Source organism: Helianthus annuus, chromosome 15 (genome assembly GCF_002127325.2).
Source record: "Helianthus annuus cultivar XRQ/B chromosome 15, HanXRQr2.0-SUNRISE, whole genome shotgun sequence".
Classification (NCBI taxonomy): Eukaryota; Viridiplantae; Streptophyta; class Magnoliopsida; order Asterales; family Asteraceae; genus Helianthus; species Helianthus annuus.
Window position 1 is genome coordinate 116,553,416 of NC_035447.2, and position 27,425 is coordinate 116,580,840.

A 27,425-nucleotide genomic window follows, 5' to 3' on the forward strand; every position below is an offset into this window, starting at 1 on the left:
CACGGTTCTCGCAATATTTAGCGTTCTCATGATAACCCTCCCATATATATATATATATATATATATATATATATATATATATAATTAGGTTCAAGAGTGAACAATAGTGTAGCTTGCGAACTGAGTAAACTAATCCTGGCCATACACGTGTGTAGATCAATGGCCAGGATTTGATGTTAAAATACACTAGTGTATTTTACAATTTGATGATGAGATCCTGGCCATACACATGTGTAGATCAATGGCCAGGATTTGTCCACTCAGTTCGCAAATACACTAGTGTTCACTCTATAACCCCACCCTATATATATATATATTTGTGTAAAATCGCCAATATAAAAGATCTCACCTTCGTAAAAGTGATCAATTTTAAAAACTATTAGTTATAAGTTCTAAACTTTATGACAATCTACAATTTAACATACTTCATTCAACATGAAATGTATGATTTGAGCCAACTATTTACTTAATAAAACAAAATAAAGTCGGTAAACTAGCGTTAGAGTCATTATTCATGGGGCTTGTGGATGAGACTTATCATGCATTGCTGGGTTGATGGGGTGCATGACCATCTAGTCCATACATTTGCCACGAGCACCTTTGTTTGGTAGCCTCATCCGTCACTATATGCACATCTCCACAGATTGTCATTACACAATCCATTCCTGCACCTACACATGCTCAATCCTGGCTGTCCATTTATGTTTTACAACTCTTGCTTGTCATTATTGCCTTGGTGTTTATACAAACTCGACCCTTAAACAAAGACCAGAGGGGTGTAAATGAGCAGAGCCACTTGTGAGTTAATTGAGATCGGCTCATTAGAAGCTTGAATTGAGTCGAGCGTGTACGAGATTGAGCTCAAACTTGAAATGGAGCCGAAATATATATGCTCGTTTGATAAATGAGCTAAGGCTTTTCATATACCAAGCTCGACTAGGCCCCCGAGCCTCAATGAGCTTATTATTTATGTTAAAGTAATTTTTTTAAAATTTAATATATGTATATGTTACATAATAAATTGCTAATTATATACATATTATGAAATCATCATCATCATACTCAGTAAATTTCACCAATAGCAAAGCTAAGGTATGGTATAAGGAGGGTAAGATGTAGACAACCTTACATCTACCCCGTAGTAATAGAGATGCTGCTTTCAGTGAGACCCCCGGCTCGATAGTAGTTTTGCATCAAGCCTTGGACATAAGGTACATAACACTTAGCAATTGAGACAACTGCCGATTAGTGCATGTACCCCTTGTCTTTTCCGACCATCAACACCACCACATGATACATGATTAACCATCCCCCTCTTTTAACGTTATTTTCACGAAATTAGTAAAATAACATTAAAATTAGTGCACTTTCACTTTTGCCACCCGAACGCCCACACATATATATATTATATGCGCATACCGCAAGCGGGGAGTTATACGTATTATGAAAATGATATCTAAATAAAGGGAAAGATCCACTAAAATGGATTTTGCCTAAGTAGGTTAAGAAGGATTGTGATGATGACATGTGACACTCCTTATAAGTATGAAGGAAGGACATTTTGTTACTAAAACATTTTGGTCTTTATAAGTAGGAGTGTGAAAATGACATGTGACACCCCCTTTGTTTTCTAAAAAATACAATAAAAAAAATCCAGCACAAAAAATTTAGAAAAAAAATATAGCACAAAAAAATCAGTACAAAAGAATCTAGTACAAAAAAATCAAAAAAAAAAAAAAAATTCACCCCAAAAAGCACAAAAAAAATGTAGTACAAAACTTTAGCACAAAAAATGCTATACAACACATTTTTGTTGGGTTTTTAGATGTCATATTTTATATAGCAATATGGTACACAAATTAAAGATAAAAAGACGCTTGATTTTATGGTGAAATTTTTATGAAAAAATAATGTTGTATAAAAAGTTATGAATGTTTATAAATAGGGTGAAATATGCATGTGTCTTGCATGTGAGGAGAGAAAGTCAATAAATATAATTTTCTTAAGATGAACTTACACTTCTCCTTTTTCATACATTTTCATCTTAACCATTGATTTGAAAAATGAATGATTAAGATTATTTCTCATCCTACTTAGGCAAAATAAACTTTTTATTTGATCTTACACCGTCTAAATAATACATGTTATCTTATATATACATTATACAATTGTAACTACACATATGTATAAACTTGTTTATGTATATCTTGTTTGGCTCGTTTACATCTCTAAGACTATAGGGTGTGGAGGAGGGTATTCCTCAAAGGATGCTCTGCCATGTAGACGTACACGTAAGCGGGTGTGAGAATAAGCATATATATGTATATATATATATATATATATATATATATATAGGAGAAGGATCCGTTAGGAACCACCCTTTATTGCGAGAACCGCGAGAACCAGTGTGAACACAAACAGTAATACCTAAAAAAATCTAAAAAAACACCCAATTTTTTTTACCATTTTTTTTTAAAATCGCTATATTTTGTTTACAATAAAAAAATAGTTAAATGCTTGGTTGGTCCCTGTGGTTTTCAAAAATTGCAGACTTGGTCCTAGTGGTTTACTAATTACACGCGTGGTCCCAAAACTTGTCAAATATGAACCCGGTTGGTCCCCAGCCCTAACATCAGTTAAATTTCTCAGTTAACTATGTGTGAAATGACTATATTACCCTTGAACAATTAAAAACCTAAAACTAATAATTAAAAAATTAAAAAAACAGTATATATATAAAACCTGGACATCATCTTCATCACCATCATCATCTTCATCACGCTCTTCTTCTGGAAGATCCTGGCAAAACCCATCCAGTTAGCCGACCAAGTCATCAAATCCGCCGACGAAGCCTGCATCAACAAACAAGACTGCTCCGAACTCAAATCCAAAACCGAAAAGCTGCGAACGAGCCGATTTTGTGCTTAATTTGGGAACAGATTGCAATTTTGTATACAGGGACGTTAGATGATCGACCAGATGCTGCTGCATCACTCGTGTCGCTCGCACGTATTCAGAGAACAGGGGGATTTAGAAGGGGATACAGGGTTAACAACCTGAGTCTTACCTTGGTTAATGGCCAGAAGTGCATCATCGAACGAGACCGAGTCACCAACCACCGTCTGAACATCCGCAGACATCGATTCGACATCCATAGGCGCCGTAGCACTCGGTGGTTCTTGTGAGACCTCTGAGCCACCAGCAATTGGCTTCTCCACAGGGTTAGACTTTGCCACATCTGGAATTACTGTGTTGACGCTCAAATTAGAGAGGGGGCTTCTACCTTTAACAGCTTTCGATTGCTTGTGGGAACTCTTACTACTGGGAATCGTAGCTTCAGAGGGGTAATTCGCAGCCAGAGAGCTTGGGCAGTTGGGTTATTCTTCCAGATGGTGATGAAGATGATGTCCAGGTTTTATATATATACTGTTTTTTTAATTTTTTAATTGTTAGTTTTAGGTTTTTAATTGTTCAAGGGTAATATAGTCATTTCACACATAGTTAACTGAGAAATTTAACTGATGTTAGGGCTGGGGACCAACCGAGTTCATTTTTGACAAGTTTTAGGACCACGCGTGTAATTAGTAAACCACTAGGACCAAATCTGTAATTTTTGAAAACCACAGGGACCAACCAAGCATTTAACTCATAAAAAAATTTCAAAAAAAAAAAATTTCGAGTCACAGTATCCATGCACATGTGCATTTGTATCATTTCTTTGACAAATTCTGTAATTCATTACAAATATTAGACAACTGCACTTTCATTTATACTATCACGTGTAATACACTACTTTTTACGTTAACAATATTAGAAATGCAGATTTGCATCTATATGTATCAACATGAAATAAGGTGTGTTGGTACACTACTTTCTCTTTCATCTATCATTCCATCCATAATACACAAACATGCACATGTGCATTTTTGTCATTTTTTTGACAAATTCCGTAATTCATTACAACTATTAGACAATTACACTTTCATTTACACCACCATATGTAATACAATACTTTTTACATTACCAATATTAGAAATGCACATATGCATCTATATGTATCAACATGAAATAAGGTGTTTTGGTACACTACTTTGAATACACTTTCCCTTTCATCTAGCATACCATCCATAATACACTACCATTACCTCGTACCATCCATAATACAATACCATTACCTCTTACCATCCATAATACAATACCATTACCAATATTTTCATTTTATTACATGTATGTAAACACCATTTATACCATCCAATCAACATATTACATCATAAATTGACAACTATAATCAAACCATCAACCACTAGATATAACTAACCAAAAAACATGTATATGGGCCTACTTCTCCATTCAAAATCACAAACTTTTTGTACCAAAACACGTTATATCATGGTTATACATAATGATGCACATGTGCATTTTTGAATAATGGTAATGTAAAAAGTAGAGTATTACGAATGGTATTGTAAATTAAAGTGCAATTGTCAATTCCTAATAACGTATTACCGAATTTGTCGAAGTAATGATACATATGCACATGTGCATCGATAACTGTTACTCAAAAAAAAGTTTTTTTATGGTAACGAAATATAGCATTTTTTTAAATAAAAATATTAAAAAAAAATTTTGAGTGCTTTTTTGATTTTTTTAGATTTTATTTTGTGTTCACATTAGTTCTCGCGGTTCTCGTAATAAGGGTGGTTCTCGCATGAACTTTACCCTATATATATATGTATGTGTGTGTGTGTGTGTGTGTGTGTGAATAAAGAAAGAGAGAGAGAGCGAATGAGGCCCGACGAGAATGTCTTCGGGAGGACGCCAATGACGGGGACGGACCTAGGGGTTCGGTGTGCTAGGGCGTTACCGGCCCTCGCCGACCCTAGTCGCTCCCCAGAGTAGCCTGATGTTGAATAAGACATGATAAACCAACAACATAACAATATTTGATTTAATGTATAATTTAATAAATATCATCAATAATTAATCTGTAGGAAAACATACAATTTGATCAAAGAGCTTACCGAAATTTGATACTGCCCAAAATATCTTTTCTTGTTAAAAAAAGCCTTGTTTTCATGAATGAACCAAAACAAGACATGTCGAAAGCTATTAATGGACACAGTAGACGCAATTACGTGTTAGAGGTGGATTACTCACAACACGTCAAATTGTTTTTGAACGAGAAAGGTAACATTGTTTCTATTCCTAAACTATACCAATAAATACTAATTATACCTTATATCGGGAATTTAACCCTGGTCTTTTTTCCAAGAGCCAAAAACCTCTACCACTCAGCCAAAGTTGGAATGGCACAACACGTCACATGTCTCCATTTAGAGGCATTTACGTTTGCTTGCCGCGTATGCACAAAAAATTGACACATTTCAAGTTTCGACTCATCTACGACCACCTCACATACCCAGGGCTTAATTATGCGCGCACCACCTTTTATATAAGAGCTGAAGAAAGTAAACCTTAGATTGAGATGTTTTCAAAATGATTCATCCATAATATTCACCAGAAAAATACTTATTATATAGAATTCAGAGTGGATTTCTGTGACCTTAAAACTTTGATTACATAAACAAGAGAATACCTAACGTTTTCTTCATCAATGTGTATCCAAATCATACACAAACTAACTTAGTTTGTTCTGCAATTTTCATATTTATTTGGACAAGTATCCAAAAAGGAAACATGTGCAACCGAATTTTAAGTTAAATGTTAAATTGAAAAGCCAATCATGTAAAGTCTACATGTGCTGATGCATTAGAATCAATGTACAAGCACGATATTTCCTGCTATGGCCAACTAATACAATAATGGTACAAAACAAACAAGGCCTACATTTTGGATATATGATAGTTGACGCCCAATTACTATAATAAAATTTAGAGTAAATTACAAGTTTTGTCCTTTATGTTTGTCCCAAATTTCAGACGCTGTCCTTTACCTTTAAAATTGATGAGTTTTGTCCTTAATGTTTCAAAATCCTACACGTTATGTCCTTTAGGGCAAACCCCATTAATTTTTTTTTTGTTAAAACTGGTCATGTGCAAGACATGTGAGGGTACATTTGTAATTTCACCATTATAGGGACAAAACTCTGCCTTCTCTTTCTAAGAGCATTCACATCCAATCCACTAAAAATATACATACATTCCACTAAAAAACAACTCCTATATCAATATATTTCCACTAAAAACAAATACTTTTTCTCTCTCCTTTTCAATATATATTACATTTTCTCTCTCCTCTACTCACAACCACTTTCAAAATATATTAAAAAATTATACAGGGTGAACAGTGTCCCCCCAAATATACAGATGAACAGTAACATTTTCTCTCTCCTCCACTCACAACCACTTAGAGCATTCACATCCAATCCATCAAATTATACATACGTTCCACTAAAAAACAACTCCTATATCAAAATATTTTCACTAAAAACAAATACTTTTTCTCTCTCCTTTTCAATTAAATAATATTATCATTACATTTTTCTCTCTCCTTCACTCACAACCACTTTCAATATATATTAAAAAAATTATAGTGGGTGAACAGTGTCCCCTCAAATATACGGATGAACAGTAACATTTTCTCTCTCCTCCACTCACAACCACTTTTTATACCCTTTATAATATAAAAACTTCCCCTCACATATTTTGATGGATAGAATGTGAATGCTCTTAAACCACTTTTTATAATTTAAAAACCCATCTCTCAAGATTTGGTGGATAGAATGTGAATGCTCTAAATTCTCACTTTCTCTCTCTTCTCCCCCTCTCTCTCTCTCTCAACGCCACCTCCCACCACCACCACCACCACCACCACCACCCATAACCAGCAACAAACACCATTCCCCATAACCTGCAAACCACCCAAAATCACGATTCAATTTAATTTTAGAATATTACAACAAATCCTGAACCATTCTCAACAAACCTATATACCAGATTAAAACCCCTCACAAAATCCCCAAAACCAAAAATATCAAAAACCCCAAAATCCCCAAAACATTTTTAGGTATCATGACACAACTAATCATAACTCTTTGATTCCAGATAACTCCAGTCAAATTCACTAAACAATTACAAGAAAACTAACCTGACAAGCGAGAAATCCTGTGTAATTAAGCAAACAATCAACAATGCGAAAACAAAACACAAGCAGGGTCACGCGACCTGGCGACGCATAGGTCTGCAACAGCGGCTGACCGGAGATCAGGGTCAACAGAAAACATATTAAGAAACAAATCATAAAGCAGAGTCGACAGCAAAGTGGAAGAACAAAGCTTGTTTCCAAGATGAAACGCCAGTGAACGATCAAGAGTCGAGTGAGAGAGTATTGTTGAGTATAAGTAGCTAGCCAACGCCGGCTCCGATTCGGCTTTGATATCATTCCAGACCCATGACGCCTCTTTGTCTGGGTCAGCCGCTTGCATCGGCGCCGATGAGTATCGGGAGAGAGGAGAGAGAACCATGTGTGATCTGTTAGAACTAGAAGAGAGAGAGTGAGAGAAGAACGAGAGAGAGGAGAGAGAACCGCTGGAAGAGAGATAGAGGATTCTAAATATTTATTTTGTTTTTTCACAGTCCCTAGAAATTAAATATTTTTCACAATAGTCCCTTATAATGGTGAAAAGACAAATGTACCCTCACATGCCTTGCACATGACCAGTTTTAACAAAAAAAAAATTAACTGGGTTTGCCCTAAAGGACATAAATGCAGGATTTTGAAACATTAAGGACAAAACTCATCAATTTTAAAGGTAAAGGACAACGCCTGAAATTTGGGACAAACATAAAGGACAAAACTTGTAATTTACTCTAAAATTTATCTTTCCCGTAAAATATACTATCTATACATCAAATCTAAGTATATTTATCTAAGAATGTCTAAATCACTAAATATTTGATGACGTGGGTACGTGGAAGCTTCCACTCTGCGAAGCTGAAAGCGACAAGCAGGAAGCATGATGCAGGAGTTAGGAATTTAGATACCGAAGCTTGAAGCTTAACAACACATAACTATAATAACATCACAATTAATAAGACTGAAAGGTCAAAGAGGTGTGACCTTAAACCAAAAGCACATAAAGCAAGTTGTGAAACTCACAAGACCAAGTACTTACACCAAAAGGGTAAGGTCACCTGCACAATTAAACACCATTGAAGATAAGCTTTACCTAATATAGAAGTTGAGTTGTATGAAGGTTGTTCCTTGAACGGTAAGCCTCCCCTATACGAACATTTCATGCAGCTAAGAAATGTATTCACTCTCTCACTAGAACTCTCTAAACTCTTATTCTCTCTATACTTTGTTAACTCCTGAAAACCCCACACTTACTCTTATGCGTCCAAACGACGGAGGGCCCAACCCGCATTAAGGCTAACGGTGCTTCTCTTGTTCACAGATGCCTAGGAAGTTGTGAGCTCAGGAGGACCCAAGGTCTTAAGCTAGCCTTACTCTTGTTGTTTTAACAAGTGACGCCCACCGTGAGGCTGTCGCAACTTAGCACAGTTTTCTCTTGTAGTTATAGTCTTTGTTCCTAAGTCATCTTTTTTAAATGGCTGGTAAGGATCCCATTCCCCAAGAGAATCCTCTTCCTAAAAGTAGCCAACCTGCTTCCAACTTCACGTCTGGAAATAGAGCAGGTAGTGGTTCTCTAGGAACGAACGAACCCAAGGTCGAACACTTCTCTAGTTCACGAAGTGCCCTTTCCCGTAAAAAGAATGAAAATAACTCCCGAGGGAGTTAGAAGCAATTATTTCTATATAAATTAAGAGAAGATGAATTGTGATTTTTCCATCCTTTAGTCTATTTCATATTTTAATATTTTAATGTAAACTTTAATTTACAACCCATGTATTTTAATTATTGTATTATTTTTTTTACTTTAACCAAATTACTTTTCTACCCCTAAATAATTTTTTATTAACGAACACAAAAATACCGTTTTATAAATATTTTTAAACTATTCTTTTTCTTTGCTATAACGAGTGCGAAAAAAGTGAACCCAACGAAAAAAAAAAGTGGATCTGCCACTGAAGATCATAGCTATATGGTATAACAACCCAGTTGTAAATGGTAAACCGTCACAATTACATCGGTTTATATTTTGCGCAAATAAACACAAATACCCTCACCTATAGAATAAACAATGTACACATGATGTATGCTCATCGCTTCCTACACTCATTAGCGAAAACCCATTTTGTAAAACCTACCTATATCCTTATATGTGAAAATATTGAAGATTTAACCTTGTGTTGGAATGGTGTGTTTTTGTTATTGAAGAAACAGTGATCTAATTAGAGAGTTAATTAGATTGGTTTATGTTCCTTTCATGTTGGTTAATCTTCTTAAAGATATTTAAGCTCCGACTTGGTAGTCTTAACCTGCAAAACAGAACACCGTTACTCGTTAAGAGGGGAATGTGGGGGTTTCCCTCTTAACCAGGCTCCGGCGTGAGAATAAGCGACTGCTTTGAGAGTAATTAAGTGTAAAGAGTGAGAGCCAAGAGAATAGAATGTTTAACCTGTGAAGTAAGGTCTCTATTTATAGCCGGAGAGGTGTGAGGGGTTATGGGCTGATGGGCCTTGGGCCAGAAGCGGACAACAAAACGGATATGCTCTTTGTCTCACTGGCGTCGACCGCTTAGTGGCTTCTAGATGCTCGTTGGTGCTGGCGCACCTTGATTGGAGCCACGTGTCATTGTTGTCGGCCTTGTTGTCCTTCTGTCATCAGCAGACGAGTGGAGGTCGTGGGACAGTTGTCTCCGTCCTCTGATTGGTGCCATGTAGGCGTCCTTGTGTACTTCTCGTCAGGCGATCGTGGCGCACGATTGACCAGAGCCTGCTAGACGCTCATTGGCTCCTTTTACTGCCACTTGTACCTTGTGTACCACTGTAGGTAGCCGCGCGCTTCCTTACTGAGTGGCTCATTTCTTCCATTGTTTTATGTTAAGTGCTGATATCTGGGTTTGTTGTGTGCATTCCCTCGCGCGGGATAATCGTAGAGCGATGTAGGCCGCGCAAGGTTGTTGTTAACACCTTGTTGTGTTAAGGAGTATGGTCTCACGCGCAACCTGATCTGAGGTTTGCGCGACTTTTTGGGACCATACCCCTTCAAGTCCCCCCAGTCCAGTGCTGCACCATGCGCAACGCAAGTGGTTGGAGCTCTGGACTTAATAAAAAATAAGAGTAGGGGAAATGGTTCCTTTGATCCTGACTTGTATGGCGGACGTTGAAAAACTGTTGTTTTCAATGCGCAGGTACTAGGCAGGTGTCGAGTGATTTCTTGTTTGGCCTTTTAAGCGCGCGAGGTTATAGTAGGTTATGTATATCTGGCGCGACTCATGTGACTTCTGCATGAAGTTACTTGCACGTTTTATGGCGGGAAACTTCGAAATTTGAACTTCTGACAGGTTGGTGAGATAAGTCGCTGAGGGCGACGTTTGAGTTGACCCCTGGCACGGGTGTCATCATGCCGCCTGCGGCGGTTGCACTTCATGTCAGGAGAGTGAGGCCCACGCGCGCGTGGTAACCGTCACCCCTGGTTTTCCGCTTGACGTGGCAACCTCCCGTTGGTTAGCCTAGCGGCGAACGCGGCACGGTTACCCATCGCATTAAATGCGATGGGTATATATATCCGAAGAGAAGGTGAGAGATTCTCACTTCTCTTCGTTTCTTCTCCACTTTTCTCTCAAAACTCTTTGAATCTTCAAAGTGTTCTTCGTCTTCTTCAAGATTTCTTCAAATCTTCAAACTTTTTCTTCAAGCTTTTTCCAGATCTTCTTAGAAACATGAGTGAAGAGCATCAAGAGGCTCCTGTTAGTGAGGAGGGACCGGTTCCTGTCCTCAAGTGGGATTTAGGTCTTTTCGAACAGATTGTTCGAAGTTTTAGATTCCCACCGGAGTGGGATGCCCGGTATCCGGCTCAAGGCCAGACCGCGGCTGATGCACCACCCGGTTACATTACCCTTTATGAAGACTTCTTTCTTCAAGGGAATTTCCGATTGCCGGCGACCAATTTTCTGGGAAGTATCCTTTCTTATTACAATTTTCACATATCTCAGTTGAGCCCACCCGGGATGGTGAGGGTGAGACACTTCGAGTTCCTATGCCGGTCTCATGGCATCGAGCCATCCTTAGACAAATTTCGAGCATTCTACCAACTGCAAAGGACAATGGGGTTCTTTTCGTTTGCAAGCCGAGGTGCGGCGAAGAAGATCTTGTTAAATCCACCAAAGAGTTTCCACGACTGGAAACCCAAGTTCTTCTTCATCAGGGAAGAAGTTGTGCCGGTTGCTATGACCTTTAGGGAATGGACTGAGGCCATACCCAAGGAAGATCTGTCGATCCCGAAAACTGCTTTGTGGTACCAGCAGCTGACCCCAACCCCGAACCGGGTGTTTGGGGAAAATGTTTTAGTTGCAGCCAAGATGAGTGACCAGTGGTCACCTAGCAGCAGGGAAGTTCCCGTGCTAAAGCTTGGCGATCAAGGTTAGATCTTTGTTTGTTCTTTTTCTAAGTAGATTTGCTGCAATTGTTTCTTACCCTTTTTTATTTATAGAAGCGCAACTCTACCAAGCTGCCTTCACTATCTTTGGTGGCTCCATGGGCGTTCGCCCGTTGCGCGATGACGAGGAGAGCTGGTATGAACAGATTAGAGGAAACTTCATGTTTCCTGCTGCTGATGCTTTCGCTTCACCGCCAACCGCTACTGAAGGTGCGCAGTACCCTAAACCTCGTCCATTGCGCTCTATGACTCTCGCTGGGAAAGAGACTTTCTATCTTTCCAGCGATGAGTCTGTAGGTTCTTCCAGCGGCGAGCTAAGCTCTTGGTCTAAAATCTTTGCAGGTGTGTTGCGCGACCTGGGGATTGACCCAGAGGAGAAAAAGAAGAAGCCTGTGAAGAAGAAGAAGAAGGCGGAGCCGGAGGTGACTAGCAAGGGCACTGGCCCTAGTCGCGCAACAACTGCTGCTGGCAAAGGAACTCTTCGCCTTCGTCAACGTGACTTGGATGATTATGTGATCATCAGTGACTCATATGAAGGTTTATCACATGCAGCTAAGGGAAAAGCTGGTGCTGGTGGGTCAAAGAGTTCTGGAAGCGCGGGTTCTCGTAACCCAGATGCTGGCGCGACCCCCAGTTTTCCCGAAGATGTAGAAGAGGAGGAAGATGCTGGTGCCCAACTTATTGGGCGGAAGAGGGGTAGGAGCGAGGCTACGACTGGTGTGGCTTCCGCGCCTACATCTGTGGTGATACCTGCGATAGGGAAGACGAGCAGGCTGCGCTCGTTGTACCAATTTTCTCCTGGTATGTTCTTCTTTTCTTCTCTTTTCTAAAAAACCTCTTTGCTTACATACACTTGCCTTATTTTGCAGAGATCAAGAAGAAGACCCCTGAAAAGGCGGTTACATTCAGTGAAGCTGGGGTAAAGAGGCCCAAGATAACCGTCAAGCCCACTGACACTGCAGCCCAGGACGTCGCGAAGGCGGCTGAGGCGCAGCGAAAGGTGGAGGAGGCGCGTAAGAAAGAAGAGGAGAAGAAGATTGCGGAGGAGAAGAAGAAAAAGGGAGAAGAAGAGAAGAGGAAGGAGGAGGAGAGGAAAAGGAAGGAGGAAGAAGAAAGGAAGCGTAAGGCGGAGCAGGAGAGGTTGGCTGAAGTTGCGAGGAAGCAGGCCTTGGAGAAGGAGCTATCGGCGAAAAAGGCTATGGATCAGCCTCTTAAACCTTCAGGTCCTGAGGTCACCAAACCAACCAACACCGGTCCTGTTACTACTTCCAAGGGTTCCAGCCGCTTCTCCTCAAGCGGAGCGAGCTCTGGTGGAGCTGGGGGTTATAACCCCAATGTGATAGGTGCGAAGGACACCGTTGGGGATATTTACTACAAGACTTACACCGAAGAAGAGCGTGGGGACGCTCCTCATCAAGCCCCCTGGAGTTTAAAACAGAAAGATACTTTCATCGAGTTCAGCCCTGCGCGCGAGTGGTTCCTGAACTCCTTTACACCTGCTGAAGTCCATCGGCAAAGGGCGAAACCTCACGAAATGTTGTATCGTACTTATATTCTTGGTGAGGCCAACGCTCGTGCTGCCAACCATCAAATAGTTCGCGAATGGCGAACGATGGTTAGGGAGCGCGCCGACTGGGAGGCTTATCGCGAGCGTATGCTGAAACGTATTGCTGAATTCGAAAAGTCGAAAACCGCGTTTGGTGAGGAGAGAGCCAAGTTTGAGGCTGACAAGAAGGCTGAAGAGTGGGGCCGCGAGGGGCTGCAGAAAAACTCCACAATGTTGAGGAGCAACTGGCCAAGGAGAAGGCCGAGTTTAAGCGTATATGCGCCCAAGACAACGATCGTGCTTATGCGCTACGACAGAAGATCGTTGATCTTGAGGCTAAAGTTGCGGACTTGACCTCAAAGGTGGAGGAAGCGCAGGGTGAAAGAGCTGCCAAGCAGCAGATGGAGGTTAGTTCTACTGACTCGCTCTTCCCTTTTTTGTTTATGAGATTTCTTTAAGTCAATTCTCAAGGCGTTTGCCAATCTTTAGGTTGAGCTGACTGAAGCCAAGGTGCAATTGTCCAACAAGGACAAGGATCTCCACGCCAAGGACGTTGAGATTGCGGAACTCAAACGTCGCTTGAATGAGCAAATCGACAGATGCGAGTCTTTGGAGATTGACCTTGAGGCTGAGAAGGTCAAGGCTGCTGATGCTGAGGAGGCGCGTGCTGTCAGCACTGCTGCGCTTAATGTGGCCCAGACAAACTACTCTGAGGCTCAAGGTATCGTCGATACACTTGTCTCAGAAGCGGAGTAGATGCGCACTCGTGGAGTAGTGTTGGTAAGTGCCTTATGCTTTTTTCTTAAATTGTTTTAAGAGTTTTCTTTAATGCTTATCTTTTGTTGAAGGTTGCCAACTCCATCCTAAATGCGAACGAGCTAGATCGCGCCGTAGCGGCTCTGACAGATGCGGCGCGTGCGGTGGGTCATCGGGGAGGCTACCTGGAGTGTGCTGATCATGTTGAGCAAATGCTTGGGCAAGAATTTGACACAAGTCATTGCTCAGTGACAGAACATGCCGATGCTGCGCTGGCAAGTGCTGAAAATTCATATGACAACCTCTCCTTGCCTATCATGGAGTTGGTTGTCGAATCGTTGAAGAAAGACGACTGGTGCCAGCGTCTTAAGGCAGTCCTCGATCCACCAGTTACCGTCGAGTTGTCCGACGAAGAGCCCGCCGGTGACGACGGTGATGATGATGGCAATGACGATGATGGTGAAGACGACGGAGATGATGGTGATGATCGTCGCGAAGAATAGGATAGTTTGTTGAGTAGGTAGTTGATAGGCATTGGTGCCTTTGTAATTTCTTTGATACTCTATGTATGATGCTGCCCAGTTGCGCAAGTTGTTAATGAAACCTTTTGTTTTCTGTTGCAATTACTGCATTGTTATAAAAACTTTATGTTAAATTAGCTCGAATAAATGGAAGCGTTTTCTAAGTATAAGGTGGCCACCCGGTCTCGCGCTTTGTTTGCGGAGGACCTTGGAGGTGGTTTGAACCACCTTGAAATGCTGGAGTGTTTTCGCGCTAATCAAAAGTTTAACATGCATTTGTAACGAAAAAATGTAATAGAAAAACATGTCGTATGTTTTCATTCAAGTCAGAAGTTGGCTCTTAGGCCTTCATACATATTTGCTTATGGCTCGTAGCCGGCGTAGTGAATTGAAAGATGGCGCAAGGCCGAAAAGATTACATATAGCATTTGCGCAATTGTTGCGCATTCCAAGTTCTTGGTAAGATGTGGCCATCTAAGGTGCGCAATTTGTAGGCCCCTTTGCCCAGGACCTCATGAATCAGATATGGGCCTTCCCATTTAGGTGCCAATTTCCCTGGACGTTCCGCATTTGATGCTTCATTGTCGCGAAAGACGTATTCCCCTGGGTTGAAGGTACAAATGCGAACCCTTGTGTTGTAGCACCTTTCCAGCTGGGTTTTGTATTTGGCCTCTCTGATTCTTGCGATTTCGCGTCTTTCTTCCAACAGGTCCAAGTCTAGACGCCTTTCCGCTTCATTGTCAACTGCGTTGACCGCTGTCATGCGTGGCGAGGGCAGGCCAATCTCCGCCGGGATTACCCCCTCTGATCCATAGACCAGGCTGAAAGGGGTCTCGCCGGTACTTGTCTTTGGCATGGTCCGATGAGCCCATAAAATACTTGGAAGCTCATCAACCCATCCGCGCCGCCTTGTTCCTAATCTGGCCTTTATCCCTTCGACGATGCATTTGTTCACACTTTCCACTTGTCCGTTGCCTTGTGGGTGCGCAACGGAGGTGAAGGTGTGTTCAATGTTCATCTCCTTCATCCAGTTCTTAAGATCGTCCGAAGCAAAATTGGTGCCATTGTCTGTTACGATCTTGAGCGGGAGGCCAAATCTGCATATGATGTGCTCCCATATGAACTTGCGCACAATCATAGCTGTGGTGGATGCAAGGGCTTTGGCTTCTACCCACTTTGTGAAGTAGTCGACAGCTACTATGATGAACTTTACGGCGCCGGGAGCATCCGGGAAGGGTCCCACCATGTCAATTCCCCATTGTTGGAAAGGCCATGCGGTGGACACAGGGATAAGATCATTTTTAGGGCGCAACGTTTTTGGAGAGTGCCTCTGGCAAGAGTCACACTTGCGGATCTCCTTCATTGCGTCAACATGCATACCAGGCCAGTAGTAACCGGCGTTCATGATCTTCGCGACAACCATCCTTGGTCCGGAGTGGATGCCGCAAATCCCTTCGTGGATTTCCCTTATCAGGTAATTCGCATCCTGGGGGTCCACACAGCGAAGTAGTGGTCCCAGGAAGGATTTTCGGTACAAGATACCGCTGTTCATTTCGTACTGTAGGGCTTTGTTTTGGATCTTTCTTGCTTCCGCCTTGTTTTCGGGAAGCACCCCTTCTTGTAAGTATTGGATGATGGGGGTCATCCACGATGTTTGCCCTGTTTCGATCACATTCACCTGTCGCATCAATACTGACGGGTTCTTGAGTACCTCTATCCTTACATCCTTGGCGAGATGTTGAAAGGAAGTCGAGGCGAGTTTGCTCAGGGCATCTGCGGGCTTGTTTTCTGAGCGATTGATATGTATGACTTTGTGGGTTTTGAATTGTTGGAGCAATTCTTTCGCTTGTTCCAGATATAAAGCCATGACTTCTCCCTTCGCGTCATATATGCCATTTACTTGACTGGCTATCAGGAGTGAATCAACATGTGCGCGCAAGTTTTTGCTCCCATCTTGATGGCGAGGCGTAAGCCTGCCAGAAAAGCCTCGTACTCAGCTTCATTGTTGGTGTTTTTGAAGTCGAGCTTAATGGCGTAAGTAAACTCGTGCTTTTCTGGGCTCACTAGACGTAAACCTGCTCCCGCGCCATCTTCATTTGATGCCCCGTCAGTGTAAAGCATCCAAGTCTCCTCTGTTGTATTTTCCTTGGGAGTCTCTATCATCTCGCATTCCTTGATTTTATCAGCCGGCACTTCTGTGATGAAGTCGGCGAGGACCTGCCCCTTAATGGCCGGGCGCGGCCTATACAAGATGTTATGGCCGCCCAGTTCAATGGCCCATTTTGCCAATCTGCCTGATGTCTCAGGCTTCTGTAGTATAGTGCCAATGTGGAAGTTTGTAAGCACAGTTATCACGTGGCCCGTGAAGTATCGGCGCAGCCTTCGGGAGGCGTGTAATAGCGCAAGGACCAGCTTTTCCATTGTGGAATATCTTGTTTCTGGGTCTGTGAGTACCCTGCTGACGTAATAGATCGGGGTTTGCACACCGTTCCTGTCTACCAACAATACTGACCCTACTGCCTTGTCCGAGGAGGACAAGTACAGCACAAGGGGCTCTTTTTCAAATGGTGCCGTTAGGGTAGGGAGTTCGATCAGACACGCTTTCATTTGTTGAAAAGCTGTTTCGGCTTCCGGGGTCCATTTGAACTCTTGCTTCTTTACACAATTGCGCAACGTGCTAATGAAGGGATACGACTTTGCGGCGTGATTGGAGAGAAAACGATTTAGCGCGGCCAGCCGGCCGGCTAGTCGTTGCATTTCCTTGATGTTTCTTGGTGAGGGCATTCGTTCTATAGCTTGTACCTTCTCTGGATTCACCTTGAAACCGCCGTTTGTGACAATGAAGCCCAGAAACTTCCCTTCCTCCATGCCGAAGGAACACTTGGCTGGATTTAGCTTCATATTTACGCTGCGCAATGAATTGAACGTTTTTTCGATGTCTTTCAACATTTGGTCCTCTTCGGGACTTTTCACCACTAGATCATCGATATAAACCTCAATATGCTTTCCGATGTCACCTGCGAAGGTTTTGTCCATCAAGCGTTGATATGTCGCGCCTGCGTTTTTCAGACCAAAAGGCATCTTTGTGTAGCAGAAGATTCCAAGATCTGTTCTGAATGCTTTCTTGTCTTCATCTTCTAACTTCATTTGCACTTGATGGTATCCTTTATAGCAATCCAAAAAGCACTTCCATCGGTATGGCGCGAGAGAATCTATTTTTTTATCGATCTCAGGCAAGGAATAGCAATCCTTTGGGCACGCCTTGTTGAGATCAGTGTAGTCTACGCACATGCGCCATCCGCCATTTGATTTTTCGACCATCACGGGGTTCGCCACCCAACTCTGATATCTTACTTCTCGCAGGATCCCGGCTTTGAGCAGCTCACATACCTGCTCGTTCATTGCTTTTGTCTTGTCTGCCCCTAGGCTGCGCCTTCGTTGGACCTTTGGCTCGACAGATGGGTACGTGTTTAAGCAATGCTCGGTGATGTTGCGCGGGACACCGGTCATGTCTGACGGTGTCCAGGCAAATATATCCATGTTTCGAAACAGCAGTTGCTTTAGACGTGTTCTGACGTCTGACGAAATGGCGTGGCCAATTGTCACGGTCTGTTCGGGGTATTTTCGGTTTAAAACCCATTTCTCCGGCTCAGTCGTGGAGACCTTTGCCGCCTTTGTTGGGCGCAGCTCTTCAGTTGACATTACTTCTTTCTTGGCGTATATGATTGCTACTCCTGTTTTGGTTGGGAAACCTATTGCAGAATGAGGCGTTGACGTCACCATGTTTAGCTCGCCTTGTGTTTCCCTCCCAAGAAGCACATCATGCCTCGATTTCACTGGCATTACCATAAAGTTCACATTTGTTGTTCTTGAGTGTTTCCCGTCAGAGAGCGTGACGGGGAAACTGATCTGCCCGAGAGGAAAAACCATCTCGTTGCAAAATCCAGACAAAGGATAATCGACAGGTTCGAGTCGCGCTTTATCCTCTTCATCCAGCTGATTGAAACATTGTTCATAAATGATGTCGGCAGTACTTCCCGGGTCTATGAATATGTAGTCAGTTTCATAATGCCCGATTATGCCGGTGATGACCACAGGACGTGTGGCGCGAGGTCCGCCACGCACTACTGGAAATACAACTTGCTGCTCTTGCCACGAAGGTTCGTAAGGGCGTTTGCCTTTCTCTTTCGCGCTGTACCTGGGTCCGTTGACCATGTGAGTCTCTAGTCGTCGGACCTTTTTGTGGTTACCTTCATCATGGCGCTGGAGTTGACGGGTTTCCTTGCGTACATTCTTCACTAAATGACTTAGTTTGCCGCTTTTGAGCACTCTCTCGATTTCTTGGCGCAAGCTGTAACAGTCGTCGGTTAGGTGCCCTGAATCTTTGTGAAAATCGCAGTACAAGTTAGGGTCTTGCCCTTTCTTGTTTGTCATTGGCCTTGGCGCCTTGAAATCGACATTCTCCGTCATCAATACCTCCTTTGGAGTTTTTGTGAGCGGAGTCCAGTGTTTGTCACGATTGTCGTCTCTGACTGCTTTCTTGTAACCGATTCGGTCAATCGTTTCTCGCGCATCTTCTCTGTAACGTGGCCTGTCGTCACGGCCTCTTGGTCTCTCAGACTTCCAGTCATGACTCTTGTATTTGTTGCGCCTGTTGTTGTTGTTGTCGCGCGTACTTCCTCTTGAAAATCGATCTTCTGGGTAGTAGCCCTTTCCACCAGCAAGGGACTCCTCAGTTTGCGCGACGATTTTTGCGGCTTCCATCAGTTTATCCCACTCCTTCGGCATTCCATCTTTGCCTGTGATGGTTCTAATGAGACTATCGCAGCGTATAGCCTTTTTGAAGTGACAGCGCATGAGTTGCTCACTGACGCCGCCTATTTCCAGGCACTCTTTGTTAAAACGCGTGATGAAGTCCTCCAGACCTTCACCATCTCTTCTCCAAATATCTTCTACTTCGGCTGTGTCGCGTTGGTAGCGACGTTGTTGGCTAAAGTAGCTTAAGAATTGCGTCTTGAAATCTGTCCATGACTTAATCTTTCCGGGCGGAAGGCTGTCAAACCAGGCGCGAGCCGCTCCGGTAAGAGTTTGAATGAACAGGTGGCACCACATGGGCATGTTCCAACCTCCCATGCAGCCCACACTCGTGAATGTTCTGACGTGATCGTCTGGGTCAGTCAACCCATTGAATTTCCCAACGGTTGGGGGTAGCTTCTCTCGTGAGAGCGGTGCGAGTGCGATTTTTGGGATAAACTTGGAGTGCTCCGCAGCTTCCGCTGGTCTGTATGCCAGGCGGAAATCTCGTTCAGCTTCTTCTGTGTAGCCAATGTGTTGTCTTGGCTTATAGTACTCATGGTTTTTGGTAAGCGATTGAAGACTGATGATTCTTCGTCACCTTCCCATGTAGGATCATATGGGTCGGTTTCTTCCCATTCATTGTTCATGTTGCGCGGCGTGAGCCGGCTGTGAACAGGGCCTCGTTGAAGGTTCGACGGATATTCATAGTAACTATCCGTTTCCCCTCTTGTATCGCGCGTGTCTTGTACGCTTAAACGTCTTGTAGGGGGAGGCCTGTTGGTTCTGCCTTGTAGATTGGCTGGTGGTGGCATTTGGCGCACCCCCTGACTCGGAGGAGTGACCAAGGACGGTTCTGCCGTCAAAACTGCTTGCTGCGCGATGAGCGATTGGTATGCTGCATTGATAGTGGCGATGTTCTTGGCATACCACGAGGCTGGGGTTTCGCCTTCTGGTAAGCCAAGTAATGCAGATACATTTTGAGGTGGCGCTGAGTTCGAAGGTCCTTCTCCGTTTCCTGGGGTGACCACTTGTGTGATGCGGGTGAAGCTCCCGCGCGGACCCCCAGTATTGTTGATTTCAACTTCGCCGATTTCTTCGATTTGTTGGGCTTGGAAGGTTTGGACTCCTTCACCCAACGCCGTGTTAGAGTTGGTTCCGAAACCGAACTCTGGGATGATTCCTTGACCAGTCATAGTCGAAGGAAGGAAAAGATGTCAAAAGCTCAAATAAAAGAAGATGAGGGTGGTTATAGAAAAAATCGGTGGGCGCCAATGAAGAAACAGTGATCTAATTAGAGAGTTAATTAGATTGGTTTATGTTCCTTTCATGTTGGTTAATCTTCTTAAAGATATTTAAGCTCCGACTTGGTAGTCTTAACCTGCAAAACAGAACACCGTTACTCGTTAAGAGGGGAATGTGGGGGTTTCCCTCTTAACCAGGCTCCGGCGTGAGAATAAGCGACTGCTTTGAGAGTAATTAAGTGTAAAGAGTGAGAGCCAAGAGAATAGAATGTTTAACCTGTGAAGTAAGGTCTCTATTTATAGCCGGAGAGGTGTGAGGGGTTATGGGCTGATGGGCCTTGGGCCAGAAGCGGACAACAAAACGGATATGCTCTTTGTCTCACTGGCGTCGACCGCTTAGTGGCTTCTAGATGCTCGTTGGTGCTGGCGCACCTTGATTGGAGCCACGTGTCATTGTTGTCGGCCTTGTTGTCCTTCTGTCATCAGCAGACGAGTGGAGGTCGTGGGACAGTTGTCTCCGTCCTCTGATTGGTGCCATGTAGGCGTCCTTGTGTACTTCTCGTCAGGCGATCGTGGCGCACGATTGACCAGAGCCTGCTAGACGCTCATTGGCTCCTTTTACTGCCACTTGTACCTTGTGTACCACTGTAGGTAGCCGCGCGCTTCCTTACCGAGTGGCTCATTTCTTCCATTGTTTTATGTTAAGTACTGATATCTGGGTTTGTTGTGTGCATTCCCTCGCGCGGGATAATCGTAGAGCGATGTAGGCCGCGCAAGGTTGTTGTTAACACCTTGTTGTGTTAAGGAGTATGGTCTCACGCGCAACCTGATCTGAGGTTTGCGCGACTTTTTGGGACCATACCCCTTCAGTTATTTTGTATGCTTAATTATTTTTTTGCTTTTTGTATGTTTCTCATCGATAAAGAATATCTTGGATCATTGTTGCTGAACTCAAAATCTGATTTTCTAGGCACCACCGATTGTGTGTGTGGTTTCTTAATGAGTTTCAAGCAGATTTTTTTGGGGAATTTTAGTCTTTTAATTATTTTCTTGTAGGAATGCATTTTCTCAAAGAAAAATTAATGAGTTTCAAGCAGATTTTTTTGGGGAATTTTTGGCTTTTAATTATTTTCTTGTAGGAATGCATTTTCTCAAAGAAAAAACAAGATAAAAGCTTTATATGTTTTTTTTTTTGTGATGCAACTTTACTGCTGACATTGGATTGACAACCTGTAAAAGTTTGATACCAAAGCCCATCATCAAACCAAACAACCAATCCTATTTGGTAAAAAAGGTTTGATACCAAAACCCCCTACGAGATGATTCATACCCATGAATACTTTTGAATAAACTGTTGAAATCAATTTTTTAGATTAAAAAATACAAAATAAAAAAAAAGTGAAGAAATTGGTAAATTTTAGGTCGAAAATATGGATCTAAAAAGGTGATCACTTAATTTATAACTAATGTTTTAAGACTGAAAACTGTTTTAAAAAAGGTAAAGAAATATTAAAGTTTTTAGGTTCTTAAATATGCTTCGGTTATTGCTTTTGGTCTTTACCAAAAGGCTAAAATTATAATTCTCTAAAGATGTACTTAAATAATCAAGTAAAAGACATACGTTCAATTCAATTAATTGTAGCACACACAAGGCCGAAATATTTTTAATTGACGTATTGAATATGTGAATTTAAAGACAACATATACATATATTTATGTCAAACATAACAAATTATCTCGTGTTAAGAATCACCATTCTTTTCAAACATCAACAAAATCATAAAGAGGCTTATGGTCTATTAACCCTCATCAAACATCAACAAAATCAAAAGAGGTTTATGGTCTATTAACCCTCATATGTTACAACATATATTAATAATTTTAAAGTATTAATTGATATGAAAAATAAAAATTTAGTTTACGCTTGTGATCCGTCAACAATTGAATACACACGTCGTGTTCAATTAACACGATTTTCAAATCCATCTAATATTTATACTTAGTATAAAATTCATCTCACTCCCAAAAACCATCTATTTTTTTAATGGTAACGGGAATCTCTTTTATATCGCAACCGAAAAAAAATACCAAAATGCTACAAGTTTACAAAACTGGAAAAAGTAAATAAAAATCATAGAAGTAAACATACAAGTACTGTAACAAAAACACTTTGGAAGCCCACATACAAAAGACTTTAATCTATATCACTAAATTTCCTCCTTTTGTTCGAGTCTATTTTAAAATCTCTTATCCAATTTTTTTCATTTTGAAAGCTTGTTATTTTATTTATTCCACTACGTTGAATACACTATCAAAGTTTTTTTCTTTCCTTCTCTCCCATAAAAGCCATCCATTTAACAGCCACCACCTTCCACACTAAATCCATTTAAAAAAACAATAGTTAAATCTCAATTTAGTCCCTGTAGTTTGGGTATTTTTTCAGTTTAGTTCAAAAGTTTTGTTTTTTGTTTGTGGGTCCAAGAAGGTTTTTTCATTGTCATTTTAGTCCACTAGGTTAACTTTATCCATTTTTTCCGTTAACAAGAAGGGTAATTCAGTCATTTTATATGTAATTTTGTTAACTAGAAGGGCAATTCGGCCATATAAAATGACCGAATTGCCCTTCTCATTAATAGAAAAAATGGATGAACTTAACTCAGTGGACTAAAATGGCAACGGTGAAACCTTTTTAGACCCACAGAAGAAAAATGAAACATTTGAACTAAATTGGTAAATTAACCCAAACCACAGGACTAAAATTGCATTTAACTTTTTTTGAATGGCTAAACTTGCACACCATAAGGATTGAACTCGTGACTACTTTTATCCTAAGCTCTATCTAAATTCATCAACACCACTAGACTATTCTGAAGTAGATTAAAATTGAATTTAACTGAAAAAACAATTAAATACCCTTCCACATTTAAACTTGCAGCCCTCAAATTCCCCTCCCTGAACCTTCCATTTTGCTCACTACAAATCCCCAAATCTCCCTCTCTCTCTAAACATACAAACACTTTGACTAGTCAACATCATCATCCAATCTTCATTAGGGGACTCGGGGCGGTCCGTTATGGCCCCCCGAGCACGCATTATGAAGATCCACAACACCGCCGCCGCCCAAAAGAAAACGCGTGGAAATAAGAACGCGTTAAACCCAGCACGCGTGAAACTTTTGAGTTTTATAGGGTATGACTTGTACATTGTGCATTAATACTTGTATATTGGAATACCCATCACTAGTGATTCCACCCCTAGTCCATTTCTATCACTAGTGATGGAAATATGGTTGATGACATGGCATTTCCTGATTGGATAGTGGGAGTGATGGAATCCATCACTAGTGATTCCACCCCTAGTCATCCTTTCCTACATTTCCCTCTTAACCTCTCAAGATCCAAATCTCACTCTTCCACCTTCCATTAAACTCTTAAATCCTTCATGGGTCTTCTTCAACCTTCACTCCAATTCACATAAATCTCATCATTTTCTACATCTTTCTACCAAAATCCCATCTGGGATTTGAACATTTATCTTCAACAAAATGGCACCAAGCTCTGTAGTTGTCACAATAGACAAATCAAGCAACTTTTCTTTAGTAGAAGTTGATAACTCAGAAGCATCAGTGTTTCTTGAAAAACAAAGAACAGCAAGCACCAAACAGTTTTCATGGCTGCTGTTATTAAAAGCTCAAAGAATCCTCTCTTTCGTTCCATGGTTAACAATGGGGTGTTCCAAAACTTTTGTTTCAGTTAAAAAAAGGATTGCTTTATCAGATTCAACCAAAGATGAAGTCAAGTACAAAGAGAGGGTTATGTACAGATTTGTAAAAGCATTTCTTGCTATTTCTGTTCTTGCTTTGGGTGTGGAAATCTTTGCTTATTTTCAGAAATGGGATTTGAATTTTATCCCTAATGAAGCTATGGGACTTATGCATTTGTGTTACATGGGTTGGGTTGCATTTAGAGCTGAATATCTTGCTCCATTTATCACTATGTTGTCAAAGTTTTGTGTGTTGCTGTTCTTGATCCAGTCTGTTGATAGATTCATACTTGGGATTGGGTTCTTTTGGATCAAGTTTAAGAAAATAAAGCCAGGGATTGATGTTGATGATAGGTGTTATGATGCTGAAGATCCTTTATCTTTCCCTATGGTTCTTGTTCAGATTCCCATGTGCAATGAAAGAGAGGTATAAAAGAGGCCATTTCCGTCCATGTCGTTTGTCCAATCATGCCTTTCCGGGCCAAATTTCAAATTTCTACCTTTTTCGTCCCTGACATGTCAGTTCCGTCCAAAAAACTAGCGTCTGTTATGCCAGTTTCGTCCATGTGGTTTGTCCAATTATGCCAGCAGTTTTTAACAGATGTGTTTTGGACGAAAGCATATTTATGGTACAAATTTGAAATATGGTCCGCACTGGCACGTAGACGGAAATGACAGTTAACTAAAATGACCAAATTTGACACTCTAAACAATATCTTTAATTTTTTTTTTTTTTGTGTGTATTTTTTTGCTGATGATTTTTGTGGGATTTGTGTAATGAAGGTGTATCAACAATCAATTGCAGCTGTGTGCCAGTTGGATTGGCCAAAAGAGAGGATATTGATTCAAGTTTTGGATGATTCAAGTGATGAGGTTATACAGATTTTGATAAGGAATGAAGTGAGTTTATGGAGGGAGAAAGGGGTGAATATAATCTACAGACATAGATTTGTTAGAACAGGATATAAAGCAGGCAATCTTCATTCAGCAATGGGTTGTGATTATGTTAAAAACTATGAATTTGTTGCCATTTTGGATGCAGATTTTCAGCCAAATCCTGATTTCCTGTTGCTGACAGTTCCTCACTTCAAGGTAACAAACTTACTATTTATTATTATTATTATACTCTCACCAATAATTGATCATGGGTATGCTCACTTGCAATATTTAGTAACTTTTTTTTTCATTATTATGTTTGTTTATTTATTTATTTATTTATTATTCTAGTTATTTATTTATAATCTGTGATTGTGCAAAGTCAGTTAAAAGTTAAATTGTGAAAAGAAGAATTAATCTTTGGAAAGTATTACGTGTTCGTTTGTTAAGGAATATACATGTTTATAAACTGATTATGAACACTTACCGAATAAGATTCTATGTTCGTGCTCGTTCGTTAAGGAAATGAATGTGTTCGTGTTCGTTTGTTAATTTTAAGAAAAGAACGCAAACAAACGATCATTAATACAAACTAATGTTCGTGAACATAAATGGAAAGAAATGTTCATGAACATAATGTATAATAAACTGATACTTATTAAATATTTTATTTGTCGGAATTTTGAAGTAATTAAATAAATATAAAAACTAAATACACTAATGAACTATCGAACCTAAACGAACATAAACGAACACGTTACGGAACGTTCACGAACATAAATGAACGAACGCGGCCTTTGTTCACACGTTTGTTCATTTAACTAAACGAACAAACTTTCTTGTTCGTGTTGTTCATTTATTAAACGAAAGAACACAAACGAACTTCCTGCCGAACGGTTCACGAACTGTTCACTGAACGTTCGGTTCGTGATTAAAGATTTTGATTCTAAGAATTCGAAACAATTGTGTGATTTCAGGGGAAACCGGACTTGGGTCTTGTTCAAGCCAGATGGTCATTCGTAAACAAGGACGAAAACTTGCTCACAAGGCTACAAAACATAAACTTGTGCTTCCATTTCGAAGTTGAACAACAAGTGAACGGTCACTTTCTCAACTTCTTTGGGTTCAACGGGACGGCTGGTGTTTGGAGGATCAAAGCTTTGGAAGAATCCGGAGGTTGGCTCGAAAGAACGACAGTTGAAGACATGGACATTGCGGTTAGAGCCCATTTGAATGGATGGAAGTTCATTTACCTTAACGATGTTAGAGTTCTTTGCGAATTACCCGAGTCTTACGAAGCTTACAAGAAACAACAACATCGATGGCATTCGGGTCCTATGCAACTCTTCCGTCTCTGCCTTCCTGCAATCCTTTCTTCCAAGGTTCGTTAGATGAATCCGTCGGTTCAAAATCTCGAAATATGAAAAGTTTTATATGATTAAGTTTTGATGTTATTCGCTGAACGTTCGTTTCGTTTGCAGCACAAATTCTACCCTTTTGCTTTGCATGTTTAAAGTTTTAAGTTTTGATGTTTTTGCAGATATCAAAGTGGAAAAAGGCGAACTTGATCTTCTTATTCTTCCTTCTGCGAAAAATGATTCTACCGTTTTACTCGTTCACTCTCTTCTGCGTGATCTTACCGCTAACAATGTTCATACCCGAAGCCGAATTACCAATTTGGGTAATCTGTTACGTGCCCGTCACAATGTCAGTTTTAAACATCCTGCCATCACCAAAATCATTTCCATTCCTGATGCCATACCTACTGTTCGAAAACACAATGTCGGTAACCAAATTCAACGCAATGATCTCGGGCCTGTTCCAGCTCGGAAGTGCATACGAATGGGTAGTCACCAAGAAAACCGGGAGGTCATCTGAGTCAGATTTGTTGGCGTTTGCAGAACGCGAATCAAAAAGCTTCAACGAAGAGAAGATTCAACGACGGTTATCGGATTCGGGGCTTGAAATGCTGGGGAAACTGAAGGAGCAAGAGACACCAGTTGTTGAAAATGAAAAGAAGAAAAACAGAATTTATAGGAAAGAAGTTGCACTTGCATTTCTGCTGCTTACTGCTGCCGCAAGAAGTCTTTTGTCAGCTCATGGGATTCATTTTTATTTCTTGTTGTTTCAAGGTTTATCTTTTCTTGTGGTTGGGTTGGATTTGATTGGTGAGCAAGTCAACTGAAAAGGTCAAAGTTTCGATCATGAAAATCGTTATAACACGAAAATGGTTGGTTCAAGTTGGGAGCGTGGATCTTGTGTCGGTACATACTTATACGATAGGGAGATTGTGGTGTTAATTTTCCGATCTGTGATGAGTCCGTCTAGTTAGTTTAGTTAAAGATAAGATAGTTAGTACGGTTTATTGGCTAAAATATTATCTAATTACTTCTTAGCGTCAAA

At 41.1% G+C, this 27,425-nt stretch overlaps 2 protein-coding genes across 2 annotated transcripts; one reads left to right on the forward strand and one right to left on the reverse strand.

Moving 5' to 3' along the window:
• Window positions 1-7,144: 7,144 nt before the first annotated feature.
• Window positions 7,145-7,483, reverse strand: LOC118487517 (serine acetyltransferase 5-like). The gene has a single exon (XM_035984432.1). The coding sequence runs from the start codon at window positions 7,481-7,483 to the stop codon at window positions 7,145-7,147; it is 339 nt and encodes a 112-aa protein (XP_035840325.1).
• Window positions 7,484-23,745: 16,262 nt separating this feature from the next.
• Window positions 23,746-27,425, forward strand: LOC110912345 (xyloglucan glycosyltransferase 4). The gene is made up of 4 exons (XM_022157040.2): window positions 23,746-24,573; window positions 24,930-25,238; window positions 26,000-26,404; window positions 26,563-27,425. Exons 1-4 carry the CDS (start codon window positions 23,929-23,931, stop codon window positions 27,205-27,207), a joined length of 2,004 nt encoding a protein of 667 aa, XP_022012732.1. The 5' UTR covers window positions 23,746-23,928; the 3' UTR covers window positions 27,208-27,425.